We start from the raw sequence: 22752 nt of genomic DNA, 5'->3' as shown, positions 1-22752 counted from the left end.
TTTTATTTTAGTTTTATTTTATTTTCACCGACGCCGTTCTTCCTTCAGGAACCCCTGGTTGCTGGAGCTGGTCTCTGGCAATGGATGGATGAATGGACAGACGGACGGGATGGATGGATGGGTGGATGAGTGGATGGACGGATGGATGGGTGGGTGGATGGATGGATGGATGAATGGACAGACGGACGGGATGGATGGATGGATGGGTGGACAGATGGACAGATGGATGGATGGGTAGGTGGCTGGCTGGCTGGCTGGATGGGTAGGTGGGTAGATGGATGGATAGATGGATAGATGGGTCGGTGGGTGGGTGGGTAGGTGGATGGATGGAGAGATGGACGGATGGACGGATGGGTGGATGGATGGATGGATGGATGGATGGATGGGTAGGTGGGTAGATGGATGGATAGAAGGATGGGTGGGTGGGTGGATGGATGGATTGATGGACATATGGACAGATGGATGGATGGGTAGACGGATGGATGGATGGATGGATGGATGGATGGATGGATAGATGGACGGTAGAAACTTTGTTCACCTTGTTACACCAAATGGTTAATTGTTAATATGCTCGTCCATTTTACTGGATCTCTGAGATATGCATTTGGTGGTACCAAGCAGAACAGGGAATGTATTATAGTCTCATTTTCACCATTCTAGGCAAAAATATATAATTCTGCTGAGAAATACACTACTGAAGCTTAACATTTCAGGGGATAATTTATTAACTTCTCTTGTCCTTCATGGGAAGCAGGGTCAGCTCTACTCAAATTTTCAATAAGTCAGCTCCTGCAAGTTAAGATGAGGAAGTCATTTGAATCTGGGGAGCTAAATGAGACGTTCAAGGAAGCGCATATTAATCTGCATTCTAACTCAAAAACTGTCTCTATATTCTGGTTACACCCAAGTAGAAATTAAATGTGCATATAGACCATGACTAGAAAGGAAAATGGGGAAAATGAACATTTCTGTTCTCTTGGATTAGCAAGATTATTCATGATTTGTTTCCTCCTTAATTTGTTTCCTATTATTATTATTGTTACAGTATTTTTTATGTAAGTTAAAAAAAGTTACTGTACTGTGAAAAGCGAGATTTGGCAAATGAAAATGGAATTTAATAAAGAATGTCTCCTTTCCTGTGGGTAAAATTGCTCTGTTTTTTTCGGCGTGTAAGAATGCTGCCTGGAAGGCAATATGGTGCACCTGTCTTTAAGAAATGATGTAGTGATCCAGAATCATTTCACTTGAGTGAGCTATGCTGTCAATGCCTGTTTGGTTATCTACTGTCCATTCTCCCATTCAATAATATATACTAAGTTGGTTTTCTGTGAAAAATATTTTCTTAGTCCAGTGAACCTGCAGGAAGCAGAGCCTTTGCCCCTTTCCAGAAGTCTCTTGACTCCCATTCATTTTCCAGCCAGAGGAGCAACTTCACAGCTTTGCATCTTTCTTTTCCATCCTATATGTGTTCATAGGACTTTTACTGTATTGGGCATTTTTAAGACCATTTATTTCCACCTTCCTTTCTGGGGGAGTGGACCTCCAGGATCCCTGTTAGGTGTTCACCATCTTGCTCACTTCTTGGTAAAGCCACCCACTCTGTTGTTAGGCAATATTAGTGCTTGGGAATTTTGAAATTGTACTGAAACAATTTCTACCTTCCAGAGCTATACAGAATAAGTCTCCTCTCTCTTGCATGTGACAGTTCCAGTGAAGACTCTAGGTATTTGGCTTTTGAGACTGAACATTCTTTCAAGCCTACTTCACGTGACATGTTTTGCAAACATTTCCATCCTCTGGTCATCTTGGCGGACACTCTCTATTTCATCTGTGACCCCATCTAGCCTAGACCTGGATATCCCATTGGGGATGCGTTTGGGCTAGGAAGGGGCCCACTGAGTCCCAGAAGGGCTTCTGTCACTGCAACATGGGTTCAAGTGCACTTCTGCTACACTACTAGCTGGTCAAGAAATTGACACAAAGCAAAAGTCTTAGTCTTCTTTCTGCCTATGAACTTTGACCAGTGCATCTAATAGATGTGTTTAAAACAGATTTTAGAATTCTGGAGTAGTATTAAAAACAAGATTTGAAAGAGATCAATTATCTGACCTCATGAAGACAATAACATTTTGTCATTCTGGATCTTGAATAGGATTTGGTCTTGACTATTCTAGTATTCTGGTTTGATGATTACCCTGGGATTTCATCTGAGCAGGGTTCAAGAAATCTGAGCCGTGTTCAGGGCACCTGGGTGGCTCAGTCGGTTGAGCGTCCGACTTCAGCTCAGGTCATGATTTTGCAGTTCATGAGTTCAAGCCCTGCGTTGGGCTCTGTGCTGACAGCTCAGAGCCTGGAGCCAGCTTCAGATTCTTTGTTCCTTCTGTCTCTGCCCATCCCCCACTTGTACTCTATCTCTCTCTGTCTCTCAAAAATAAATAAGTAAATGTAAAACAAAATTTTTTTTATTTTTTCTTTAAATTTTTTTTTAACGTTTATGTATTTTTGAGACAGAGAGAGACAGAGCATGAACGGGGGAGGGTCAGAGAGAGGGAGACACAGAATCCGAAACAGGCTCCAGGCTCTGAGCGGTCAGCACAGAGCCCGACGCGGGCCTCGAACTCACAAACTGTGAGATCATGACCTGAGCCAAAGTCGGCCGCTCAACCGACTGAGCCACCCAGGCGCCCCCACAAAATTTTAAAAAAATGGAAATCTGAGCAGTGTTCAAGGGTGTGCGAGAGATTATGTGCATTACATTGATAGAATGAATAGTACTGCTTCAAGATTTATGCTTTTCACAGATTTGGAGAATTTTCAAATTTTCCTTGTAAACTTGGGCAAAGTGAAAAGCTGTGGAATCAGCAAAATCTGATCACTTGTTTTTGTTATTGGCTACTGATTTTCTCACATAGAAAACCTATCCAATAAGAAATGAGAGCAATTCAGTACAACTTTTCATCATTTTTAAGTGCTAAAAAGCCACTACTTAATAGATCGGTTCTAGATAGCAAATAAGATTGGTAGAAATTTCTAAACAACTGTAAAACTCTTTCTTGCTAAGACCATAATGGCCCTCATAATTTTTCTTAATTTGATAACCTATAGGGCCAAAATTGAATATTTGCATTCCAAATAATTAATTATTTGCCATCCTACATTTGGTATTACCTTTATTTCAATTTGTAAAAATGTGCTACATTCTAATGAACTTTCCGTTTTGGAGGAAGCTGTATTTGGGTATTGTGTTCTCTACTTTTTGAGACCATCTCTATTCTACTTCATCTTGACCTGCCATTAATATGAGTTATAATCATGAGGACCTTTATAAGAAAGAAGATTTTGTGATCTGTGTATGGGCAGAAAGAGCAGTAGATCATTTGCAGTGTGACCATACGTCTTTATTTGTCCTGGGGAGGTTCAGGTGCTCTTGTATAATTAATGATAATTATTATCAATATAAACTCTTATATTTATTAATTATAGGTATTAACCCCTTTGTCTTTCAAAGGATCTCTACTTGGAATGTAAATTACATGACCATGCTGATTTGAAAGCAACTGAAAGCTTGGTCTCAGCAGCCAATATGCCTGGTTAATTCCCTAGATCTGTCTAACCTTTAGCACGTTTCAGCAATGTCTCCAGATTCTTCCTCCTGTCCGAACCCTGCTACAGTGCAAACATGGTTCCCTGGAGGGACTAAAATCTAGAATAGGTATAAGTGAGTTACCCAGTGAAGAGACCTGGGGAATCTTGAAGCCTTGTATGAGATGCTATAGAAGGAAGAAAAGGCTCATGATAGTGAGCAGTGTGTAGAGTTTAATTAAATGTGGCATGCAGTCGGTGCTAAATAAATGTTTGAATCTGGTAACCGTGTGGATGTAAACGAAAAGGAAAATGAGAGAGGAGTTGGAGCTGGAGTACTAATCATATTGGGTTTGACTCAATGGGGGTTAGTAGGTTGGCTAGAGTGCAGAGATGTGCCCCAGTTCCTGTGTGCTGTAGGACCTAGTGTGCTTGGTGGAGAGACCTTAAGTTCACAGAAATGCTGTAAATGTAGTATAATACCGCATTCATTCTTGAGATAAGGTTTTGCCGAGGTACAGGGATGAGAGCAGGAAGCAGAAGGGTGGAAAAAAGAACTAATCATAACTTCAGGGATGAGGATGTGCCTCATTCGCTGTTTTGTGTTTCGGTTCTTGATTTAAATGGAATGTATTTATTAGGTTGATTTCATGTTTTCACTCACTGGATTTCTCTTTTCTGTTGTTGTTTTCAGGAGCTGGTGGGGAGTAATCCTCCACAAAGAAACTGGAAGGGAATAGCGATTGCACTCCTTGTGATTCTGGTCATCTGCTCCTTGATTGTCACCTCGGTCATACTGCTGACACCAGGTACCTGTATTTATTCTTGGAAAAGCAAGTCACTGTAAGGGAGAAAGTCCATAGTTTTGCTTTGCAAATTTTTTCTAAGTAACTACCTATTACATAATTTATTTTTCCCAGGTTCTAATTCTCATTGTGTCATTTTGTTAAATGATGCCATATGTTTCAATGATAAAATCCATTTTGGATGCTTTGAATTTATTTATATAATTGTTGACTAGGTAGAAATACTTGGCATATATTAAAATTCATAATTCTTATTCATGCTTCTTGAGCTTAAAGACAGTGACATTATAAATGTAGTCATTCTATAAATCTCATGGAATTCATGGCTACTATATCAAGGATGAATGTTAAAAATTATTAAAACGACATATGTTGGGGCGCCTGGGTGGCTTGGTCGGTTAAGCGTCCGACTTCGGCTCAGGTCATGATCTCATGGCCTGTGAGTTCGAGCCCCGTGTCGGGCTCTGTGCTGACCGCTCAGGGCCTGCAGCCTGTTTCAGATTCTGTGTCTCCCTCCCTCTCTGCCCCTCCCCTGTTCATGCTCTGTCTCTCTCTGTCTCAAAAACAAATAAACGTTGAAAAAAAAATTAAAAAAAAAAAAGACGTATGTTAAGTGTGAACTAAGGACCAACTTACTTATTTGGTACTATTCACGAAATAACAAAAGTAGAAGAAAGAGTCAGAACTCTCTCAGGAAGGAAAAAAACACACCAAAATCTGTAGCAAAAACCTACCACAAAAATGTGCATACACCTGCCCCAATTAATGTCTCAAAAATAAGGGCTGTGGGAGCTTGGAGGAGAGAGAGATCTTTTGTGAGGAAGTTCAGGAAGAAGGCGATATTTGAAGAGGGTGGTAATGAAGGGTGAGGTTCAGGAAGGAAGAAAGACTTTCTCTGTAAGGTAACCACACGGCAGCTATAGGACACCATGTGGCCACATTCTCATTGTCATATTAGCTTCCTAGTTGTGAGAACAACAACCACAGCTCTAATCCTCAACAAATAAACTGCACAAGTATTAGGCCTTAAGGTGGGAAGAGAAGTTAGATACATTGAAACGTAGAAATGAATAGATAGGCAGATAGGTAGATAGATAGATAGGTAGATAGATAACTTTTACATTGTTGCAAGAAGCTCAAGTAAACTACCATGTACATTTAAACCATTCCGAATCTTAAATGAAAACCATAAAGTAATCTGTACCCTGAAACCAAAACTAGGTAAAGATACCACAAGAAAATTATAACCAATGTCCCTTATGAATACAGATGTAAAAGTCTCAATAGAATTCTAGCCAACTGAATCCAGCCCCATATAAAAAGGAGTGTATACCATCCCCAAATGTGATTTATCCCAGGAAGGAAAATTTGATTTAATGTATGAAAATCAGTGCAATGCATACATATTAATAGAATAAAGGGGGAGGGAATCCACTTGATTGCCTCAGTAGATACAGAGCAGGCATCTGACAAAGTCCAAAATTCTCTCATAGAAACACATTCAACAAGCTAGTAAAAAGAAACTTCCTCAACCTGATGAAGACCATGTATGAAAAACCCACAGCTAATATCATGCCTAATGGTGAAAGACTGAAAGCCTTTCCTTAAGATCAGGAACAGACAGGATGTTCAGTCTCCCCATTCCTACTGAATGTTGTAGTGGAGATTCTAGCCAAGGTAATGCAAGTGGAAAAGAAATCCAGATGGGAAAGAAGTGAACTATCTCCATTCACAGAGGACATGAATTTGTGTATAGAAAATCTTAAGAGGCTCCTGGGCGGCTCAATCGGTTAAATGTCCGACTCTTGATTTCGGCTCAGGTCATGATCTCATGGTTGGTGAATTTAAGCCCCACATCAGGCTCTGCACTGACAGCACAGAGCCTGCTTGGAATTCTCTCTCTCCCTCTCTCTTGGTCCTCCCTGGCTCTCTCTCTCTCTCTCTCTCTCAAAAAAACTAATTAATTAATTAATTGATTAATTTAAAAAAAAAAGAAAACGGTTCCAGCTGCAATCATTTCAAAAAGAATAAAATACTTCGGAATAGGTTTAACAAAAGATGTACAGGCTTGTGCACTGAAAATGGGAAAACATAAGTGAAAGAAATTAAAGAAAACCTAAGTAAATGGAAAGATACCCAATGTTTATGGATTAAAAGATCTAATATTGGTAACATGGCAATACTTCCCTAATAGATTTATAGATTCAATCAGATCTTTATCAAAATCCCAATTGCCATTACTGGAGAAATAGACAAGCTGATTCTAAAATTCATATGAAAATGCAAGGGACTCAGAATGGCCAAAACAACCTTGAAAAAGAACAGCTAAGGTATTTTTACTTCCTGATTTTAAAACTTACTCTAAAGCTACAGTAATGAAAACATTGTGATAGCAGCATAAGTGTAGACATATAGACTAATGGAATAGAATTGAGGGCTCAGAAATAAACCCATACATCTACGATCAACTGATTTTTGACAAAGGTGCCAAGATCATTCGATGGAGAAAGAATAGTCTTTTCAACCCATAATGCTTGCAGAAGTATGGGGCACCTGGGTGGTTCAGTCAGTTGAGCATCCAACTTCAGCTCAGGTCATGATCTCCTGGTTCTTGACTTCGAGCCCCACACTGGGCTCTGTGCTGACAGCTCAGAGCCTGGAAACCCACTTCGGATTCTGTGTCTCCCTCTCTCTCTCCCCTCCCCTGCCCACATTCTGTCTCTCTCTCTCTCAAAAAATGAATAAACTTTTAAAAAATTAAAAAAAATAATAATGCTTGCAAAACTGAATATCCACATGCAAAAGAGCAAAGTTGGAGCCCTGCCTCACACCACATACAAAAATCAACTCCGTGTGGATCAACAACCTAATATAAGAGCTGAAACTATAAAATTCTTTGAAAACTTTTTAATGTTATTTATTTTTGAGAGAGAGACAGAGAGACAGTGCTAGTAGGGGAGGGGCAGAGAGAGAGGGAGACACAGAATCTGAAGCAGGCTCCAGGCTCCAAGCTGAAAGTATAAAATTCTTGAGGAAAACTTGGGAGCATATTTTTATAAACTTGGATTTATGACACCAAAAGCATAAGCAGCCAAAGAAAAAAATAGGTAAATTGGACTTCGTCAAACTTAAAAATGTTTGACATCAGTAGACACTATCAAGAAAGTGAAAAGACAGCCCATAGAATGTGAGAAAATATTTGCAAGACATATGTTCAGTAAAGGTCTAACGTCCAGATTATATAAAGAATCATTATAACTCAAAACAAAAGAGAAATAATTTAATTAAAAACAACCAGAGGCTTTCAAAAACATTTATCCAGAGAAATATAAATGGCCAATAAGTATAAAAAAAGATGCTCAGTGGGGCACCTGGGAGGCTCAGTCGGTTGAGCAACCGACTTCGGCTCAGGTCATGATCTCACGGTTTGTGAGTTCGAGTCCCGCGTCAGGCTCTGTGCTGATGGCTCAGAGCCTGGAGCCTGCTTCGGATTCTGTGTCTCACTTTCTCTCTCTGCCCCTCCCCCGCTCATGCTCTGTCTCTCTCTCTCTGTCAAAAATCAATAAACATTAAAAAAAAGTTAAAAAAAAAAGATGCTCAACATCGTTAGTCATCAAGGAAATGCAAATCAGACTCACAGTATACCACTTTATACCCACTAGGATGGCTATAAAAAGAAAAAAAAGGAAAATAACAGGTATTGGTAAGGATGTGGAAAAATCGGAAACTTCAATTCAAAGCAGGAATGTGAAATTATGTAGACTCTGTGGAAAACTGGTAGTTCCTCAAAAAGTTAAACATAGAGTTAGTGTATGACTGACTGAGTGATTCCACTCCCAGGAGTGTACCCAAGAAAACTGAAAGCATATGTTCATATAGAAACTTTCACATGGATGTCCGTAGCACTAGTATCCATAAAAGCCAAAAGGGTGGAAACAACCCAGTGTTCATCACCTAATGAATAGATAAACAAGTATGGACAAATGTGGTATGTCCATACAGTGGAATATTATTCAGCCATGAAGAATGAATTACTGATGTATGCTACAACATGGGCAAAACTTGAAGACATTATGCTAAGTGAAAGAAGTTAGACACAAAAGGCCCCATATTGTGTAATCCCAGAATGGGCGAATCAATAGAAATAGAGGTAGATTAGTGGTTTGCCAGGGGCTGAGGCTGGAGACAGTAAGAGGTAACTGCTAATAAGTGTGAAATTTCTTTTTTGTTTTTAATGATAGATTTTTAGAGAAGTTTTAGATTCACAGAATAATTGAGAGGAAACCATAGAGATTTCCCCATATACCCTCTGTCCCCGCACGTGCATAGCCTCCTTAGTTCTCAGCATCCCTACCAGATGGTACATCTGATACAATTGATGAGCCCACACGGATGCATCATGGGATTTCTTTTGGGGGTGATGCAAATATTCTGGAATTTGATAGTGGTGATGGACTCACAACTCTGTTCATACATTAAAAACTACTGAGCCGCACACATTAAAAAGCAGAACTTTATAGTAAGTGAATTTTATCTCACTTGAGCTGTTCGTTGAAATGATGGTGGAAAATTATTTAAAAAACACTGGTGTCCTGTGGCCACATATATACTAAAGTACCATGAAAACTTGCCTACCATTGAAGAGGTTCAGGTAGCAATTCTGGAAAGGAGAGTGTTGCTCTCTCCTCAAACGTGCTTTATGAGCACACCAGAGTTGCCTGGGGCACCAGGACTCAGGATTCAATATGGTGCATCTGATTAATCAGGAAAAAGTTGATTCAATCACTGAAATCTGAGTAAGGAGAGGGTTAGTAAAGACAACAGCCCTCGTTCTGTTTTGTGATTGGCTGATGATGATTCACCTTAGCTGGGGACTTCAGCAACCACATATTTTTAGTTCTTGTGGAGGAAATCAGGTCTCTCTGAGCGTTTGTGGAGGGCGTATTCATGCCTTTGCTTTTCCTTGAGCAGAACTATCCTTTATGTGAGAAAATCATTATTGAACGGCTGATTCTGTGGTGGCCCAGCCCTGGCTTTGGGACTTAGAAAGCAGCAGCGTTTTGGGTAGGTTCAATTGCATCTGCCCTCCTAAGGCACACACGAGTGTTCACGTCACCCAGAGTCTAAGGGCTCCTGCAATCATCACTTCAGAGTGAAATACCAGGGCGGCTTGGAGCTCCTTTCTCACCAATGGTCCAGCCATGAGGCTGGGTAGTAAATGTCCTGACTGAATAAGTTACGAACCGGTCCTGGAAGCCTTCTCTCCTTGCGCCCATGCAATGCCACACGGAGGACTGTCCCTCAGTCTTCTCCGCTGCACAGGGAAGGGTGTCCCCTTCTCTCAAATGCAGCCGCTGACCCTGAGTGTCGTTGACATTCAGCTTTTGTGCATCGGCAATAGAGACCAGCGTCACTGTAAACTGTTACCTCTTTGCACGCTGGAGGCCAGTTGTCAGGGGCAACAACAATGAGCGAGAGGCATCTGCTGGTGGGGAGGCTGTAGTGAATCCTCGAATTCCAGAAAAGGCTTTGAGGAGCAGAATTTCTTTTATTCTTCTGTAGAAGTAACAATGTGGCGAAGCCAGCACTAACCCTTCGGTTCTCTTGGGCTTCCATAGCTAGCATGTCTTTTTCCAAGTCGTGGTGCTCAGGGATTGTGTGTTCTGCGGTTAGGATGATCAGCCATGCCCGTTCAATAGCATCCTGTTCCCTTCTGTCACAGGCTTTGTGCATCCGCTGTCCTGGGCTGCAGCACTGGCTTTTGTGTTGACTGTCAAAATTCCATCAAGTGGAAGAGAATGTCAAATCCCTTAACCTGTCCCTATCTCCGGAGCTTTCTCAAACTCACGAACACACAGAGCATCCTCGCGTTAACCAATGGTGCGTGCTCACTGGTCAGACACTAACGATTCCCCTCTTGGGGGCTGAGAGCATTGAGCTCACTGTTGGGTAAAATGGGAGAAAGGGAGACACAATTGCTCCTCATGAGAGCTTAGCGTCCACTGAAAAAGACAGAAGGAATGCCCATCAGGAGAATGCCCCAGTAGTGCAATCCGGAAGCAAAAACAGAACAGAAATCCTGGGCAGGGCTTGGGTAAGGCCAGTTGAATTGTGCCTATCACTGAGTCATTGACCTAGAAGACTGTGCACACAATTAAGTGCAGCAGTGGCTTCCGGTGGGTGAGGGACGAAGTGTAGTCTTGACGAGAGGAGAGTCCTCCTGATGATAACACCCTGCACGTATTTGGGTCATCTTGGGTGTGTTCCCACCCAGCCTTGCCTCCATTTTGGTAGACTTACTTAGAAATTGCAGTATGTACTTAAAAAATAAATAACCTTTTTCGTGGACTACTCGTTTCTAGTCTTCTGGTTTGTTGAAACTCAGATTACAGCACTTGCTTTCTGCCTGCCCCCCAAATCCATTCTGAACTCATTGGACTTAGCCTTTTGGTAGAAATGTTCCCACGTACACGTGGGTCCCCTTTCCAGCGTGGTAGGAGGAGTCGTGGTGGAGGCCGTGTTCTGGCCCAGGATCTTGAAGGGGCTCCTGGTAATCATTCTGAATGACAAGTACCTTGTTCTGTAGTGCAGGCTAATTACCACCAGTTATACACAATTTATGTTTTAAAAATCAAATTAAAAGTGTTTAAGGCAATCTTACTTCCAAAGGGATGAGCCAAATGAGAATGTGTCCTTTTCAATTTTGTCATTCATTTCTCCCTTGCTAGCCTGTGCTCTTTTCTAAATTCCTCTTTGGCGTAATAGGCTCAAAGTTACCTTTTTTTTTAAATTTTATTTTCAGATATTAAATATGTGTCTACGCTAGGTCACACAAGGTGTATGCCTTTTTTGGTAGCTACACATCTTGCATTCCGATGACAAAGACTCTGACATTCTGCAATGCCACCGTTACTGTTGTGGGAGCTGAAAAATCCAGCAGGATCACGTTGGCATTAAAAGAGCCCAGACATTTGACCTTACGAATTTTCACATTGGAGAATGCGGACAATAGTTTCTGATGGAAAACACCAGAACGCTTTCAGGTGGCGTGTAACTGAAAAGCCTTGGGTATTTGAAAGTCACGGTGATGGTAGACTTTGGGCTGAGGCCAAACAGAGGTTATCAGAATATGAGACTCACTAGTCTTTTCAGCGGGAGCATAACATAGAGAGGGTTTTTGTGGAGTTGAAATTTCATGGTTTACATCCAATGTGTGTAACTGCTTTGCTAACCCTCAGCTTATCTTTTTTTAGTTTTCAATTGGACCCACTAGGCTTTACTGAGAGGGAGTGAAATCTAGCAAATTGGCCATCACGGCTCATAAATTGGAATCTCCTATAGGACAGAGTAGGTTTGGGCAAGTCAGACACTCGTCATGTGTTCTGAATGTATACCAGAGTCAAAATAAGATGAAATGACTTTGTGTGGAAAAAAACTATATTCAGATTAACAGTTGAGAGAGCCCCTCCGCTTCAGAGTTGTAGCTGCTAGTTAACAAAAGTTCTGTAATAAAATTTCCACCAAATTTTAAAACTGGATTTTTTTTAGGGCACTTTTGGATTCACAGCAAAACTCAGAGCAAGTACAGATTTTCCCAGACCCCCTCTGCCCCCAGGCCTGCACATCCTGCCCCATTATCAACATCCCCACCGACTGTACATTTTTACAGTTGATGAGCCTGCACTGACCCATCATTATCACTCAAAGTCCATAGTTTACATTAATGTGACTCTTGGTGTTATGCGTTCCATGGACTTAGACAGATGTTTCTCCCATGACAGTGTCATACAAAAGAGTTGCCTTGCCCTAAAAATCCTCTGACGTCTGTCTTTTCATCCTTCCCTCCCCCATAACCCCTGGCAATGATCTTTTTACAGACTCTGTGGTTTTGCTTTTCCAGGATGTCATATAGTCGGAACCATACAGGATGAAGCCGTCCTTTACTTAGAAGTATGCTTTTAAGGTTCTCCCCTGTCTTTTCATGGCTTGACAGCTCATTTCTTTGTAGTGGTAAATACTATTCCATTCTCTGGATGCATCACAGACTAATTATCCATTCACCTGCTGAAGGACATTTTAGTTGCTTCCATGTGTTGGAATTATGAACAGGGCCACTGTAAATATTCAGGTGCCAGTTTTTATGTATGTGGACATACATTTGCCACCCCGTGTGGGTGAACACCAAAGAGTATGATTGCTGGCCTGTATGGTACAGGTATCTTTCATTTTGTAAGAAACTGCCAGACTGTCTTCCAAAGAGGCCGCCCCATTTGGTGTCATCAGTGTCCTGGATTTTGGCCTTTCTGATAGGTGTGTAGTGTGTGAAAGCTTATCTTTTTAAAAATTCTGGAACAATTGATTTTTAAACATTTATTTATGTATTTAATTTTTTTTAACGTTTAGTTTTGAGAGAGAGAGAGAAACGGAGTGCAAGCAGGGGAGGGGCAGAGAGAGAGGGAGACACAGAATCGGAACAGGTTCCAGGCTCTGAGCCGAGCTGTCAGCGCAGAACCCGATGTGGGGCTTGAACCCATGAATCGCGAGATCATGACCTGAGCCGAAGTTGGATACTTAATTGAGCCACCCAGGTGCCCCTTAAATGTTTATTTAAAATACATTTACAATATTATATTGTTTAATGAATTTTCAAACTGAACAGCCTCCTGTAGCCAGTATCCAGAATGTAACCAGCATCCCAAAAGCCCCTGCTCATGCTTTCTCATCACTAATCCTCCCAAAGGTAACCCAATTTCTAACATCATAGAAGGGTTTTGCATGCTTTTATAAGTTTTGAATTTACAATATTAAAATAATCGTTTAGGATGTATTCTTTTACAACTGGTTCTTTTGTTCAGCATAATGTTTGTGAGATTCATCATTGTATTTTAAGATGGATTGATGCTCAATTTTTCATCTATACATAATCTATATATAATCCCTCCAACAATCACAAAGTAGCTTAACAATAATTTAATAACTTATGTATGTATCATAACAAGTAACATACATCTTATTGTTTCTTATAGTTTGTTATAGAAATAGGTGGTCCAGGGGCGCCTGGGTGGCTCAGGTGGTTAAGCGTCCGACTTCAGCTCAGGTCATGATCTCACGGTTTGTAGGCTTGAGCCCCACATCGCCTGCTTTGGATTCTGTGTCTCCCTCTCTCTCTGTTCCTCCCCTGCTTGCACTCTGACTCTCTCTCTCTCTCTCTCTCTCTCTCTCTCAAAACAAAGATTAAAAAAATTAAAAAAAAAAAAAGAAATAGGTCGTTTGGTCATGTCTTCTAGGCATTTTCTTTTCTTTTTTTTTTAAGTTTATTTATTTATTTTGAGAGAAAGAGAACACCAGAAGAGGTAGAGAGAGAAGGGAGAGAGAATCCCAAGCAGTCTTCGCACTGTCAGCACAGAGCCCAGTGTGGGGCTTGAACTCACAAACCATGAGATCAAAACGTGAGCCAAAATCAAGAGTCAGATGCTTAACCAACTGAGCCACTCAGGCGCCCCATCCAGGCATTTTCTCTTTTCTCTTTCCTGTATTCAACTCATCCCCCAAATCCAGTCTTGTCAGAGCTCATCTGTTGTGTGTGACTACGACCAAGTGTCCTTTCATAGGACACCCAAGTTATGTGATCTAGTATCCTTCACTCACACTTGGGCATCTGTAGTTCTGTTTCTAGATTCCTGTGTGTCTGTTCGCACCCACCTGCCAGCTGGCTGATTGGGAGAATAGCGTCTGCTCTGCTCATGAAATAGATACTTGCTTTTGCTGCTGCTGCTGTGCTACTGGCCTTTCGGATTAAAGATAATCTGTTAATGTCAAGTGAAACTAAGTTCTCTACTGGGATAGTGCAGATAATGTTTATTATGACAGTCCAGAGTATAGGAGATCGGGGAGGGCAGGAGGCATTCGTGGAAGATGTTTTGGAAGATGGGGAACTTGAAAGACGGGTACAATAGAAATGATGGTAATCTAAGAAGGGAGGTCCTCACGAGCCATAATAAGCCTGCCGGGCATCTCTCTGGACAGAGGGTGTCTGGCTTGGAAGCCATGGAGGGACATAAGGAATGTCAAGAGTTAGGCTGAAGGGGTGGGGTGGTGGCAAATTGGGAGGGTCTGGAAGTCCAGGCTCTGGATTTGTGATTGTACTCTAACGGCTTCTGTCATCTGTAACAACTTATACGTTGTACCTGTTTTCAGAATCTGATAAAACCATAAATGATCTTATCATTGGGAAAGGGTGTATAGGTACTCATAAACATTTGGATGCACTGCAGGAAGCTCATGTACCAGGTCAGCCCGTCCATGGGCCACGTTGGGATCAGCCTGAGCATTTATCCAGAACCCAGAAGTTACAGTGTATCTGAGTACTTCTGTCCCCAACAGAATATGTAACTAAAATAATTCAAACCGTAGGTATTGTACTGTTTCATAGAAGAGGTCTAGGAATGGCCAGTCCCAGGATGGCTCCCTGGCTCAGAGATCTCTGCTGCCAGTGTGAGTGTCCTCGTAGAGTGACCACACCGGCTTCTCACAACACGTCTCCTACCATCACAGGAAAGAAGGGAAAATCCCAGAACGTGCCTCATGCACTTCTGTCTTTTTCTGCAACCATCCAGGAGACAGCTTAGTTGCCAGAAGTATATTACATGGCCTTTGGCCTCCCTTAGCTGGAAGAGGTTTGGGGAAGCAAGTATTCCTAAGACCTGGAAGGATACAGTGGTTCCCGGGAAGGCAGACCCTTGTCTGCCACAACAGGACCCATTGACTTAGGAAATATTTGACGAATGCAGTCTGCATCCCTTGAACTTGAACAGTGAGTTTGAACCATTCTTTAAAGGGAAACAAATCTGGGGTGCCCGGGTGGATTAGTCGGTTAAGCGTCTGACTTCCGCTCAGGTCATGATCTCACAGTTTGTGGGTTCGAGCCCCACATCAGGCTCTGTGCTGTCAGCTCAGAGCCTGGAGCCTGCTTCGGATTCTGTGTCTCTGTCTCTCTCTTCCCCTCCCCCACTTGTGCTCTGTCTCTCAAAAATAAATAAATGTAAAAAAAATTTTTTTTAATGGAAACAAATCTTAAAAGAGGGTGTTCTGACAGATTCTTATAAAAGAGCGAAGTAATTTACACTGCTACTAACCTTATAGTTTAGTGGCAGGGTTCCGAAATCCTGAGAGGTAGGTCCCTGGGAGAATCTTAACAGCCTCTACTTTGACTTTTCATCATCAGTTCTAGGATTGTGAAGTGCATCTTGCTTATTTATTGAATCCTTGCACTAAAGAGCCATTTATCTAAAGGATGGCAGTAGATTATTATTCATGCTTGTGTTAAAACTCTAAGGCAAATGTGCCTGCATATTTATCCATAAATGGGCACTTTTCTAAACGTTGCTACATTTTGCATCCTATTTTAAAGGCACGGTTGTATACAAACAATGAAAAGGATAAGTCTTATCCTGGCACTCTGGTTTTCTCTAGTCCCTTGCCTGGTTTGGATGAGAGCCTCTTGGTAGATTTCAGGTGAGTTTTGGGAGCCTTCAGGACCATCTGTTACAAGGGACTGGCTAGTCTAGGAGTTGCTATTTTAGGGAAGACTCTGGCCAGCCAGGAACCAAAGGCAGCAATTTAGGAATCTTAAGTCGAGTTACCAGGTCCAGGTTAGGAACACAGAAACAGGTGCTAGAATAAATCAGGGAACCGGAGACAAATTGCCCACAACGAAGCAGGCATTTCAGAGGACCCAGGAGGATTGAGTTCCAGGCTGCAGTGGCCTACCTTCTCCTTGAGGCAGAACTCTTGACCTTAAACCCTGTTCGAATGAATGCGGTTTCTCACATCACCAAAAGCAGCACGTACACGTGTGTATACACATGCTTTCTCAGATGGCTATTTAATATTCCTCAAGTTCCAGACTATTTCTAAATTAATTCTGTGCTTTTAGGTAAGGTATCAGAATTACCAGGAATTAGGTTAAGAGGTAGTTTCCAGAGCCTCAGATGAATCAGTCTTTTTCTCCCTTGCTTTGTCCTTATCCATCCTCTTTTTATGTCTTTTTTAAAAAATTCAGGGGGCGCCTGGGTGGCGCCGTCGGTGAAGCGTCCGACTTCAGCCAGGTCACGATCTCGCGGTCCGTGAGTTCGAGCCCCGCGTCGGGCTCTGGGCCGATGGCTCGGAGCCTGGAGCCTGTTTCCGATTCTGTGTCTCCCTCTCTCTCTCTGCCCCTCCCCCGTTCATGCTCTGTCTCTCTCTGTCCCATAAATAAATAAAAAACGTTGAAAAAAAAGAAAAAAATTTAAAAAATTTAAAAAATTCAGTAAATGTCTGATTATCGTATTTTCAGAGGATGCCTTCTGAAGTAGTGGGTTAGCTGGAAGTGCAGAAAAGGTCTTGAGTGATCTGGTAGGTGAGACAAAGGCTCCCTGAAGGTTCCGTGTGTGTCCTAATCCCTGGAAGCTGGGAACGTTACCTTATATGGCAGAAAGGGTGGTTTTTGCCATATGCAGAGGTGTTACGTTAGGCATCCTGAGATGAGGGGGGCGGGGTTTCCTCCATTGTCCACAGGTCCTAAATGTAACCATATGTATCTGTGTGAGAAGGAGGCAGAGAGGATTTGACTCAGACAGAGAGGAGACAGCAGCGGGACCAGGGAGGCGGGGACTGCAGTGATGTGGTAAGGAGGCGGGAAGCGCCCACAGTCACCAGCAGAGTCAGAGAAGAGATGCCCCCCCCAGAGCTCCGCACAACTGTGCCCTGCCACCAGGCACCTTGCTTTGGGTCCAGGGACACGGACTGCAGACTTCTGGCCTCCACAGCAGAGAAAGAACAGTCGTCCGCTGTGCTGAGCCACCACATTCGTGGTGCTTTGTTACAGCAGCCACGGGAAAGTGACACAAAGGGAAATAGATGCTTTTGCCATTCTTGCAGTGGCCGTGGTTTACAGGCAGGCACCGTGGAGGGTAAGAGCGAGGAGGACGTGTGCTGGACACTCGGGGGGCCACGGTGGTGGTGACCCCCTTCCCCCGGTTAAAGGAGAATCCTGCCCGCCTCCCCACCTCTCCTGACAACTCCTCTCAGCTTCAAACTTCAGTTCTGTATCCTCTCTGCCACCAGAGAAGGAACTGAAATGCATTCACATTTGGGGACATATATTGCAGTTTTTAAAATGTAGAGAGGAAAGGACAACACCCATCCCCTGCATTGGCTTAACTGATGTCTATTATCTTACTTACATGCATTACACAGATGCGAGTCCCACTTACAGCTCCCGTAAAATTGACAGGAGCCAAGTTAAATACAGATCAATCAGCGAAGCCAATAAAATTCAAGTAGCAAAACTATATTCCGTGTGGCAGGTGATGAGGATTTCTGGAATAGTGTCCCTCCAAATGTGTCTATGGCATTTTGCTCCTGGGACATGGGCCCTTGGGGTCCCCCAACTGTCCTCTAGCCGCACCGGTGAGGGCTCGCTCCAGCCACCGTCTCTCTGTCGGGAGCACTGCACATCTTTGCTCACAGGGCAAACTGTACCGCCATCTGGGAAGGTTAAATTAGCCGGCCGTGGGGTTGGTGCATCGGGAAGACGCACGCCAGCGCCGACGCTGGGTTCAGGTGTGAGTGGATGCTTATGATCAGATTGTGACTTCATTAATGATTAAGAAAAAAAGGACAATGGAGAAGCTAGTAAATGCTCAACCGAAATCAAACTAATAATAATACTCTTTTTTGGACTCTCGATTCTACAACCCGTCTCTAGATACCGTTCATTACATTTTACCAATTCGGATTTTAGTGTTTCTGATGTTTATTCCTGTGGTTCTTTTTTTTAAGTTTATGTATTTTGATTTTTGAGAGAGAGAGAGAGAGAAAGAGAGAGAGAGAGAAGGAACAGGGGAGGGGCAGAGAGAGAGAGAGAGAGAGAGAAGGAGGGAGAGAACCCCAAGCAGGCTCCGCACTCACAGCACAGAGCCCAACGCGGGGCTTGAACGCACAAACTGTGAGATCATGCCCTGAGCTGAAACCAAGAGTCGGACACTCAACCGACTGAGCCACCCGGACACGCTACTCCTGTGATTCTTGGTTGTGTGTTTATCTATCTATATTGACAGATGACTCCTGGTAAAGTGAAGAATGTCGTTCACTTACGTGCCTCCCACCTCCTCTCTTCACTCTGTTGTGAGACCTTTGAGGTTATTTTTAAGTCCTTTATAAGGTTCTTTCATAAATTGATATGAAAACGTCTTTATGTATATGTGTCTCATTCCTCTGACCTTAAGTGGAATGTCTTGACCTCTCACTGGCTGAGCTGGGGAAGTTTGCACACCTGACCACCCCCTCCCGGGCCACCCGGGCACCTCCTGTTCTTCCTCTCAGCTTTGGGCAATGTTTGCAGCCTCCTTTTTCACGTTACTAAATCTCCCACCAAACAATAACAAGTTTATTGGAAAATGGAACACTCACTGAAAACATCCACAGTTTGTCTGGAGGCATTCAGGCCAAGTGAACTCTCATTCCTCCAAACCCATCAGTAGCTACAATTTACCTTACTGTTACTTGGACCTTGACTTTCTTAAACAAACCAGTTTCTTGGCAATTCTAATGGATTATTTCTATTTGAAAGGAACAAGTAAAACTCTTCTTATTGAAGACAAAATGAATGCCTATATAGGATGTGCTCGTCAAACAAACGGGTCAGTTTAGAAAGGTTGCAGAATGGGGCACCTGGGTGGTTCAGTGGGTTGAGCGTCTGACTCTTGGTTTCAGCTCGGGTCACAATCTCATGGTTCATGGGTTCAAGCCCTGCGTCAGGTTCTGTGCTGACAGTGTGGAGCCTGTTTGGGATTCTCTCTTTCTCCCTTTCTCTCTGCCCCTCCCACATGCATTCTCTCCCTCCCTCCCTCCCTCCCTCCCTCCCTCTCTCTCCCTCTCCCTCTATCTCAAAATAAGTGAATAAACGTTTTAAAAAAGAAAGAAAGGGTACAGGATACCAGATCTATAAATGCTGTGTTTTTGTGTGCTAGCAACAAAAAGTTGGAAGTTAAAATTTTGAAAATATCCGTTGTGTTAGCAGGCTCAGGCTGGCATAATAAAGTACCCCGCACCAAGTGGCTTAAACAACAGAAATTTATTTTCTCATAGTTCTCGAGTCTTTAAGCCCAAGACCAAATGCCAGCAGAGTTGGTTTCTAGGGAGACCTCTCTTTCTGGCTGGCAGAATTTCTCACTATATCTCACATTGCTTTTTGTCTGCATACAGAGAGACAGAGAGAGAGAGAGAGAGAGAGAGAGAGACCTCCGCTGTCTCTTCCCCTTTCCTTACAAGGACTCTGGTCCTGTTGAAATAGAGCCCCATCTTTATGATCTCATCTAACTTTAATGACTCTTTTGGGGCTCTGTCTCCAGGTATAGTCACATTGGGGGTTAAGGCTTCAGCATATGAATGGGAGAGGGGTGCCATTCAGTCCGTAACCAGTACTCATGGATATCGTTAGGGACCATTATTTTGCATATACAGTCTGACTTCCAGCCCTTAAAGATTCACATCCATCCCACATACAAAGCACGTTCTCTCCACCCTAAGGTCTGCAGAAGTCCCATGCTTACAGCATCAACACAAGTTCCAAAGTCTCATCAGCTCCAAAGTCCCAAATATCATCATCCAAGCCACCTCAACGAGTTACGCTAAGACTCCGGGCGTGATCCATACCGCAACCTGTAGACATGTTCCCTGGTTCAAATTTCATCGTTCTAAGTTGTTGATCGTGAAGCATGACTGCATTTCTTCCTTCATTATGATAAGCATCCCAAGGGAGTAGGAGTATCATCTCCAGTAGAGAGCATCGATCGCACTTCTTTGCAAGAGAAGGAAAAGTCTAACTGGAACTGTTGATTCCAGCATCTACTAGTGCCCGACACAGAGCACCCGCTCAGCTAACGTGCTGGCTGCTTGTGTTTTCGTAGTCTTTTCCTTGTCCTAAGCAGCTGTCCACATTGGGTTCGTCAGTAATGAAACAAGCAGCAGGAATTTGCTGTGAAGCAAAAGCTGTATCATTGGAACTTGGGAGGTAATGGCTCAGAGTTTGAAACACGGATGGGATTCCCTCACGTTCTTCCGATGTGTGTGTGAAAGCAAACAACTGTTATCATCTTCTATAGAAATAACATGCACGTGTTCACAGTGACTTATTCTAAACACCCAGGGTACTTTGACTCTGTGCTCAGGTTGAGATCTGCCTCCTCCGAGGAGCTGTGTCCGGCCGTCCACAGTCTTCGTCTCCTTGGAGTTTGAAAACCCTACACTCGACACCTGCCACATCACACATCGCCGTGGGCCGTTGTTGTTGTGCTTCTTGTCGTTCTGATGTGGAGGCTACGTTTTTTCAATGAAGGAAATACGTCCATGAGAATGGCTTTGTAAACTTTTCCTTTATTTATGGAATTTTTTTTTAACCTGGAGAACATAGCGTTTTCTCATTAACATCACCTGCCTGAGATTTTCTGTATTTTATAATTTAATTAGCATCCCGCTTCTGGAATAGGTGTACATAAGCCGGAACCTGTGAATAATGTCAGTGTGCACGTTTGCCTGCAAATGTGGTTAATGCAGCTTGGCTAACTCCCCACACATCTTCGGAGAAGCCATGTAACCACTCAGTAGCTCAGGTCTGCCTTCTGTAACATGGCTTTCCTTCCTCCTCTTTCTTAAAGGATCAAGAGTTAAAACCATCAGTGTCCTCCCCAGACTGCCAAGCATTTTTCGAGTGGTTAGTTATTCCAGTTTCTAACACAAGCAGAAGGAACAAGAGACTCTGACTAATCGCATAGATTTTCTTTGTTCCTAAATTGGGTTTGTCAGCAGCCGACCTCTGCTTGCAGTGATTGAAAACCTCAAGAGGTTATGCTTCCCATTAATCCATTGTAGGGTGGTGGAATTTATTTCTAATTTTAAAAATCTCTAAGGAACATTCCAAAATGTTCTCCGGTAATTGTGCTGCTTAACAACATAACTGTTTAACAAGCACCAGGAAAGAAAAGGGGCCTGAGAAATTGGCATTATATTCTGACCTACATAAAGATAACAGCCTCACTACAGATTATGGCATGCCTTCGCATGCCAGTGAGCTGACTGGGATGCCGCGTGCTTTGCAAGTGCGACGTGGTCATCTGACTCTAGGGCTCACTGAAATTCATCCCCAAATTGCCTTAGGGGTGAAAGCCAATCCAGAAGAGCCACGGGCCACTCTGTGTATCTCCATTTGTATGTTGACTTCTGGTTATCTTTCCCTTTTGGGTTGAAACAAGTAGGGATGAGAGAAAATAAATAAAAACATAGCTGCACTCAAAAACAAGAGTGTTGTATGTACCTGGAGCAGAAAGGTGTCTTCGAAAGAAGGACCAGGCAAAAGCCTAAAGTACCAAGTAAGACCAAACTCCTGCCACCCTCAAGGGGCAGAGAATGACGTCCGATCCAACAGGAGGGGCTAGGATATTGGTGTTCATGAGGGGCCAGGGACGGGACAAGTGCATCCTGCCTGAAAACTGGGTTCATGTTCAGAGGCTCTTGAATCACATCAGCCATGTAGGGCTGCCCAGGTGCAGCCCAAATGGCCACACGGGGCCCAGACAGAGCCTCAAAGTGCGCTGGACATTGATCACAACCACACCACCAAGGGTCTCTGGTGACCCAGGACACTTGCAGGGCAGAAGCTTACTACTGAGAAATACAAGGACCCCCAGAAACTATCCCCTACAAGCAGAACAGCAGCTTAACACACACGAGAGCTTAAGTCCAAAGAAATATAAATGAATAGGGCAATCAGAAAATGACATTTTAGGTTTAAAAAAAATTATCAATGTGATAGAGGAGCTTACAACCAGAAGAGTAGATGATCTTGAAAAGGAGCTGTTTAGGAATAATAGAAACTAAAATGTAATTGTTTGAAATTTGAAAAGTCAGTTGCAGGATGAAGCTCTCTAAATAATGCTAAAAACAGTAACAAGGTGGAAAAATCGAATGGAAGAAATCATGCAAATGCCCCCAAAGAAATAAAAATGTGGGAAACACGGAGAAAACACCAGGGAGGTGGTGGTGGGACCCCGCAGCTCTCACACAGGGTCCGCCCGCACCCTGGAAGGGAGGGCTAGGTTGAAGGAGAAATGGTATTAAATGAGATTGTCACTACAGCCTTCCTGATAAGGAGAAAGTAATTCTTAGACTGATAATGTTATTGGGTGGTAAGCATGATTTTTAAATAAAATCCACAAGTAGACATTTTCTTTCCTTTTTTTCTTGTTATTTGTTTTTTATCTTATTTTTAATGTTTATTTATTTTGAGAGAGAGAGAGAGAGAGTGGGGGAGGGACAGAGAGGGAGA

At 42.9% G+C, this 22752-nt stretch overlaps 1 protein-coding gene across 5 annotated transcripts in view; it reads left to right on the top strand.

Moving 5' to 3' along the window:
* DPP6 (dipeptidyl peptidase like 6) overlaps positions 1-22752 on the top strand; it is a 953748-nt gene that overhangs the window by 581287 nt on the left and 349709 nt on the right. For all 5 annotated transcript variants that reach the window (XM_058723704.1, XM_058723702.1, XM_058723700.1 and 2 more), the window contains exon 2: positions 4277-4391. In XM_058723704.1, coding sequence (XP_058579687.1) covers positions 4277-4391 — 115 coding nt within the window. The remainder of the gene's footprint in view (positions 1-4276; positions 4392-22752) is intronic.

Source organism: Neofelis nebulosa, chromosome 4 (genome assembly GCF_028018385.1).
Source record: "Neofelis nebulosa isolate mNeoNeb1 chromosome 4, mNeoNeb1.pri, whole genome shotgun sequence".
Lineage (NCBI taxonomy): Eukaryota > Metazoa > Chordata > Mammalia > Carnivora > Felidae > Neofelis > Neofelis nebulosa.
This window is presented reverse-complemented; position numbering and strand designations above follow the sequence as displayed.